Source organism: Scatophagus argus, chromosome 10 (genome assembly GCF_020382885.2).
Source record: "Scatophagus argus isolate fScaArg1 chromosome 10, fScaArg1.pri, whole genome shotgun sequence".
NCBI lineage: Eukaryota > Metazoa > Chordata > Actinopteri > Scatophagidae > Scatophagus > Scatophagus argus.
The window spans coordinates 2,479,300-2,487,213 of NC_058502.1; the positions used below are offsets into that span (position 1 = coordinate 2,479,300).

General features: G+C 40.8%; 1 protein-coding gene across 1 annotated transcript; it reads right to left on the bottom strand.

Annotated features, from left to right (window-relative positions):
* Positions 1–269: 269 nt before the first annotated feature.
* Positions 270–1,631, bottom strand: LOC124066265 (proteoglycan 4-like). The gene has a single exon (XM_046402534.1). The coding sequence runs from the start codon at positions 1,629–1,631 to the stop codon at positions 270–272; it is 1,362 nt and encodes a 453-aa protein (XP_046258490.1).
* Between the last annotated feature and the right edge of the window lie 6,283 nt (positions 1,632–7,914).

Here is a 7,914-nt window from a genome sequence, read left to right on the forward strand (position 1 = left end):
AGGTTCCAGTGACCCACTCACATTCGCATCTAGGGACAATTTAGAGTGGCCAATTACTTTTTATGTTTATAGATTGTGGGAAGAAGCCGGAGCACCCGGAGTGAACCCTATCTTGAATGGGGAAAACATTCAGACTCCACACAGAAGTTTTCAGTGGGTTGGTGGGCTCCAACCCAGAACCTTCATGTGCTACCATACTGCTTATTGCATTTATCCATCACACTGTCAACCCCGTAATTGAATTCACAAAAGTGAATTCACTTACCTGTTTACTTTCTTCTGAACAGACGAGTCAATCTTTTCCATGTTTTCCGTCGTTTCGTTGGCTGGCATGTCTCAGGCTGCTGATCAGGTCTGTCCGGTTGAGGCTCCAGTGGTGTCTCTGCCTCAACTGAATCAAGTCTGTCCGGTTGAGGCTCCAGTGGTGTCTCTGCCTCAACTGAATCAAGTCTGTCCGGTTGAGGCTCCAGTGGTGTCTCTGCCTCAACTGAATCAGGTCTGTCCGGTTGAGGCTCCAGTGGTGTCTCTGCCTCAACTGAATCAGGTCTGTCCGGTTGAGGCTCCAGTGGTGTCTCTGCCTCAACTGAATCAGGTCTGTCCGGTTGAGGCTCCAGTGGTGTCTCTGCCTCAACTGAATCAGGTCTGTCCGGTTGAGGCTCCAGTGGTGTCTCTGCCTCAACTGAATCAGGTCTGTCCGGTTGAGGCTCCAGTGGTGTCTCTGCCTCAACTGAATCAAGTCTGTCCGGTTGAGGCTCCAGTGGTGTCTCTGCCTCAACTGAATCAGGTCTGTCCGGTTGAGGCTCCAGAGGTGTCTCTGCCTCAACTGAATCAGGTCTGTCCGGTTGAGGCTCCAGAGGTGTCTCTACCAGACAGACTGGATGCGGTTGTCTGTCTGGTTGAGACACTGGTTGAGGCTCCAGTGGAGGCTTTGTTGCTGAGCGTCTTAATTTTTGCCTTTCGAGCTCCAAAACTCTTGCTCTCCATTTGTTTAGCTCATCTTCTTGTTCAGCTTCTGCTTTACAGATCTCTTCAATCAATCTCCTCTGCTCTTTTATGCTTTGGGCCATGATTGTCGTCTCTGATTCCAAAGCCTGTATTTCCTCGATACTGTTCTCACAGTCCTGTAAGTGCTGCACCTGTTTTTTCAGCTCTATCTTTGGCCTGATGTTTGACCTGATGCTGATGTTCAGCTCCTGGCACCTTTCTTCTAGTAGCTGATTCTCCTGTAATGCACTGCTGCATTCCTTGTGAACTTGAAAGGCTTCAGTTTCCAAACTGAGTAAGAGATTACTCTTCCTCTCCAGCTCTAATCTAAACTCTTCTGTTTCTTTGAACAGCTGGTCATTCACTTCATTAAGGGCCATTTTCTCCTCCTTCCAGGTCTCACAGTCACTGTTCCGTTCATCATCCAAATCCTCTATGCTTTTCTGTAGCATTTCTACCTCTTCGTCCAGTGACTGGATTTTTTTGCTCAGTAACTCAAGGACTTCCATTTCTTTGGCGCGGTTATCCTTTCCTTGGTATGAGTCATCTTCAAACCCAGATTCATCCTCGCTGGTGTCATCTTCATACCAATCATCATCTTGGGATCCATGCTGCCTGAACAGCTGGTTGTTCTTGTGGCTGCACATATCGCTGAGTTAAAATGATCGAATGTTTGTGAAAATGTGTGTTACACACAGTAGAGCAGAGTGGAAATTATTCACCTCTTTCTTCCCATTTATAGACTATCGATGATGATGCATTAAAACCACAGACGTCCTTTGATCTGTTGATGATCCTTTGATCTACGTAACATCAAAGCCACTTGCTACATTCCAGAACGTTTGTGCCTTGTGTTTTGTTTTGTAACTCATATGGAATATAGGGCTACTAGAATCCCTTATGTCATTTAGAGGTGTAGTTTCAAGTTGTTACCACAGGGGGCGTATATGTTTTGTGTACATCGAAAATGATTGACAGCCTCACTGGCATTCTACTTCAGGTCTTTCCTTGTGAACGCTGTAACTTTCAGAACAAACTCTGGTATGAAATGTTGCAAAATACTCCTCACGTTCTGCTTATTATCACCCATGAACCACCAGCTGTGAATGTGACCGCAGATTCTGTTGAGTTCTAAGTGTCTGAAACTCTGGTGAGATGAGCAGTCGTAGCTCATGCTAATGGCTATTGCTAAGACGCTAACTTTTGTGAAGAGAAACTTACCTCAAACATCATGTTCATGTTGAGATACTTTCCAAAACCAGTCAGTGTTGTGAGATGTTTGTTTTATGAGAACGTTGTCTGATGTTTATAACGTATTTGGTGTTACTGTATTATGGCGTTTACATGTTAGAAAGATCGTTAATTGCTAAGCTAGCCCCATGTTGCTAAACAGCTTTCTAGAACTAATTCATTTATTTTATTTACTAATGCTAAAATATCACTTGCAATGATAATTCATTTAATTGTGCAAATTTGGTTAAAAAGAAACACTCCGTGGTCTGAAATGTGATAAATCATTTCATTGTAATCAATGTAGTTCCTTAATTAATAGTTATACAGTACACAATGTTCTAAAAAAGAAAAGAAGTTAATGAGGCCTCATTTTAAATAGAAAAAGAGACCAGAATAACTTATTATCGCGCTATTTGTGTAGATAGTTTTTTTGCTGACTGACCCATTCTGGATGATTTGTGATGGCAAGCCCAGCCCGGTGAGACTGTGGACAGCCGTGGAAGTGGTGTGGCCTACCTTACGGACCTCGGGGTTCAGTTCATGTCCGAGTACACCCAGTGCACTCGGACATGAACTGAACCCCGGAACACACATAAAAACAAGAACACAGGACTGAACTCTTAATTTTCCAGAATCAGAATCGGAATCAGCTTTATTTGCCAAGTATGTGTGACCATACAAGGAATTTGACTCCGGATTTTTTCTCTGTCCTGTGCACCATACAAAATACAAAATAGCAATAATAATAATAAAAATGAAGCATAAAATATTTACAAGAAAGGGAAAAAAATATCTATATATATACATGTAGTATATATATATACATATACATATATATATATATACATGTAGTGCAAACAGTGTGATGGTTCACACAATGGCAGAAAACTTAAGGAGCATAGATTGCATTTAGAAGAGACTTTGTTCTATTTTTTTATATATATTTTATTTGGTATATTGGGGAGCTCCATTTTATTTTCATTTCATTTTATACCAACAGTGTGTATATATTTTGCCCAAATGTTGTCAACTGATTAACTTGTAAATGTACGTGTCCTGTACTACCACTGGAATGCACTAGCGGTTCTACATTGTATTTTGTTTGTTTGTTTATGGTTTTAGTTTGCTTGTTTGTTTTTTCCAAAATAATTTGTTTTGACAAACTAAAAACTCAAAAAACTGAACATTAAGGAAATTATTTTTTTTTAAATTTTTTTAATTAAATTTTTTTTTAAGTTGAATATCCAGGGCTTATTTCAGAAACAGGTTTAATCTTCACAGAGATTATTTATATTTGCGGCTTTAAAATTATTCTGTCATCTATCAGTGACGTGTTTTTTGACTGTACACACACAACTGAAATGTTATCTGAAAGTTATAAACACTTATGGGCAGAGACAGTAACACAATGATGAGCTAATTAGCTCGTTAGCTGGCCATGCACTTTCTGGCTTGTTCCTGGCTGTATGTTTTCAGCTATTTATTTTAGATGCAGTGCTAACTTTGCTTTGTTTTGTTACACAGGTACAATGTCTGTGTACCTGTGTAACACCGTGTGCTGTTACAGGGCGACTTTGTTAAATGCAGGTTGTGTGCTCTGCTAAAACAAAAGCATTTTCTTTGAGTAAAACCACAAATAAAAGGACCTGGAGAGCAAACAATCAAGAGAACAGAAAAACGGAAGAGACATTTGACATTTGGAGAGGTGTACATGATGATGAAGGGGAGCTGACTTTGATGTGTGTAAACCACTGGAGACATCCATGAGAGGCATTCATAATGTGGTTACATGTTCCAGAATGACTTTTCAATGAGCAGCGGTGACTGTGATGTTCCAGGGCACATTGCTGTTACTGTTGAGTGCAAGAGCATCCATTCACCAGCTCTGTTTTCTATCACAGTGCATTTGAGTTTAACTCAAGGTTTCGTCACTTAGGTAGGACTGCGGACTGCATTGGCTTAGATATCAAATCCTTTATTACTGTATGGCTCTGCAGAGGTGGTGGGACAAGAGGGAGACCCAGCGCACCCTGTATCTGCACTCCATTAACATAGTCAGCAGCTGTGAAAGGGCAGAGCGCAGGCCTAGAGATTTATCAGAATGTCACCTTACGCCACATTAGCCCCGACATCACACACACACGCACACACACACAGAGCGACATGTGTGACTATACTGAGGTCAGGGTCAAACTGATATGCAGATGTGTGTGTGTATGTGTGTGTCCTGTGCAGGTATCAAGAGGTGTGTTCCCCTTTTGCATGCACCCATTTGCTTAACAATTCAGAAGCTGTTTTCCTACCCTGAGTTGATTGCTCGACTGTGTTTCCATCCTGAAAGCAACCTTCAGCACTTCAAAGTCATCTGGCTTTCTCTGCAGCCTTCCTCAATCATTAAACACTCTCTTTAATCACACACACACACACACACACAGAGACACACACCTTTGGCTGCATCAGTGATTTCAGTTGTATCAGTACAGCAATCAAAAATGAATGCATGCCAGAGAGATGCTGCAACTCTTCCCCAAGATGCTTTCAATTTCATATCCAAGGTTCACAAAAACAACAGCCTTTAAATGTTTTGCATTATTGTAATGACAGATGCAGCTTTTTGTGTTTTGAAAAAATAATTGCTAAAAGGTTTTTATGTTCCATTGCAAAAAAGTTTTATTGAGATTAAAGACAAAAAAATCCCAAGAAAAACACATTTTTGACTTTATTTCATGCCCTGTGCCTTGCTTTGCTTTAACAAGTTAAACTTTTGTGTCAGCGTATTAATGAGGATCTCACACACACACACACACACACACACACAGAGTGCAGGACAGCCGAGTGTGTCTGCAGACGCTTTACAAATCAGTCCTAATTGCAGACAAGTGTTTTTCCCACGGGATTTAGAGGCTTTTTGTTTGTTTGTTTTCTTCTGCTAATGCGATAAATTAGTCTTCTGTGGATTAGGAGGAACCTTTCAAATTCTGACTGTCTTAGTTTCTGTTGTTCCTCATCAGAGCCTCAATTTTCATTTTCACTTTGGTTCAGCTGTACAGATGCACTCCAGACTCTGAGACGCACACTGCTCTGAACTTAAACACACGTTTAAGTTAAGAAAATGTTCCTTAACCAGCCGCTGCTCCTCTGGCTACAGTGACACACTATAACAATTTAGACATGCAGAAGAACTGGGTCATTAAGTCTGCGAATTAAACAAAGAAACTAGATTTGAACATGTGTTTAGCAGAGTATGGTGCAAAGCGAGCTTGACTAAGACGCCGCAGCCCCAGAGACAACAGTCGTGTGCTGTTTAAGTGCTCTGTAACAAAACTGTTAGCACACACACGCTGACCACTACAAGCTGTGCTTGATGGCCAGCACTGTAATGTCTCTCTTGGCTTCTGTGCCTCATGTTTTGCATTCATTGCACTGCAGTCTCTTCCTGTTCATTTCCTGATTTGCAGCTTGTCCTTTTCTTTCTTTTCATCTCTTCAGAAACGTGTTCCTCATCATTTTCCATGAACAATTCATCAATTTGGATGGGTGCTGCTCTTGTTTTTAAGTAGGTGTTTTTGATCCTGGAATGATCTGGTCTTCTGGTTTGCATCTTTCACTGGCTGGCAGGATGCTGCATGGATGTCCTGTAAGAATGTCAATGAAAACACCTTGTGTTATTTCATTATTACAGATTATTCCAAGGTGGTTAACCCATCTATTAGCCCTTTAGTCACACGACACACAAAGCATTAATGAGCTATTTTTAGTACTGATCCGCCAAATTAACATTTTTTTATGATTTATAATCTGTGGCATGACGTGCATGCAGAATTACTCCACACCACTAATGTGTAAATGCAGAGGATACAGTCCGACATTTATGTGTCATGATGGTTCTTTCGAATTGTGTCTAATCAACAAAATCTTTCACTGAGAGCGTAAATTTCTCTGTTCTCTGTTCACTGAAGCAGCCAGAAGACAGAGTGTGTTTCCTTCTCCTTTTACTGAGGTCTGTGGACAAGCAGGAAAACCCAGAGATCCTTGATTACAGAAACAGAATCACAGACAATATTATTATATAAATATTTCATGGCACAGTACAAAATCTAAATCTGGGGCTTCCCAGAGGCAAACATAATACAGTGATTTATTCTGTCTCAGATAACATGGAAATGCATGTTTTTAAAGAGTTCCACTCAGTGCAGCAAGCTGGCAAACCTTAAGTGGACGTGTCGCTCAGAACTGAAACGCTGATTGTTATAATGGCATCAAATTGCTGTAAAAAGCTGAAAGGAATGAATGATTGCAAGAGTTTCCAATCAATTTAATCAATGGTTTTCTAAAGATTGAAATCAACCACACTGAGACATTTAGCTCATATTCATATGGAAATACTGCAAACCAGTCTGAAGAATATTTTTCATGTTTCAGTAAGTAAAATATTCATTATTATATGAGCACCTGTAATTCTGCTACAGCTGTCTCAATACACTCTGGGTATTTCACAGTAAGGTCAAACTTACATTCAACATATGACAAAAGCCAGTCACATATAATTCAAACATGAAAATGTGAATTTCACATGTGGACATTTTCCTAAGTGTAGACATTTGGTTGATGAACGCAGGAATTACAGAATAACAGCAAGATTAATCTCTGCTCTGCAGTGTGACGTGAAGGAAGCACTAATTGCTGTCAGGGAAATGTCATGCTTATTATCTGTTAAGCCTGTATTTGTGGAGCATAGATTTTCTCAACTTGACTTGTCCCAGTGCAGATAAGACAGCATGCTGTTATTTCATGCTAAGTGAACTGAATTGTGTAAAAAAAACAAAAATGCTCTCGCTGGTGCGTTATGTCAGTTCTATAGATCAGCTAAGCTCGAACTCATCACTCTCAGACCGTGCATGCTGCCAACAGTGTCAGTGCTGCAACAGCTGCGTGGGTTGGTGGTGAATTTGTCATCATATGATCCATAGATATCTGAGCTGTTCTCTCCTACACAGTCATGTGGGAGGTTCGGGGCAGTTATGAATGACACCTTTAGGCTCAGATATTTTTCAGTCTCAGAGGGCTACACGAGTGTGTCCATCGCTTCTCTCTTAGTACTTCACAACTTTAAAAGGGGTCTTTGACTAAAAGCTTCCTCTGGACTGTGATTCTGTGCAAAGTGGATTCTAAGTGTGTGTGTGTGTGTCTTCAGTTCCACTGCAGCCTTTTACACTTTTTCTCATTAACATTTGTTAGTATCTCCAGCTTGCTCCAGATTTGTTCATGTAATGGTGTGAAGCTCCTTCATCCAAAATGTCTATGCAAGTTTGGGCTTTGGGACACATTTGCAGTTAGAAGAAATGTTCACAAAATTTCAAATCCAGAGAACAAAATAAGGAAACATGGGTGTTGTGAATTTGGTGGCTTTTTCCAATAATAATCCCGCTCTTCAGAAGTGACTTCCCGGGGTTTTGTCATCACGGCGAGGCTGCCAGACAGCCCACGCTGAAGCTGGAGACGCTCTGTGCGGAAATGATGGGCGGGTGGAAAAAGTGTTGTCAAAGCCAACACGTAACTCCTCCTAACAACACGAAATATAGATTTCTGTATGTGTGCAACATGTTCATTAAATGACTCAAGGACAACTGCCCCTTGGCCCAAGACAATTTGTGTAACAGTGTGTTAAGGTCTGGTTTTAAGCTTTTGATCATATTA

What these genes read in the sequence shown, in the direction of transcription:
- LOC124066265 (XM_046402534.1), bottom strand. Translation starts at nt 1,631, where the DNA reads ATGTGCAGCCACAAGAACAACCAGCTGTTCAGGCAGCATGGATCCCAA.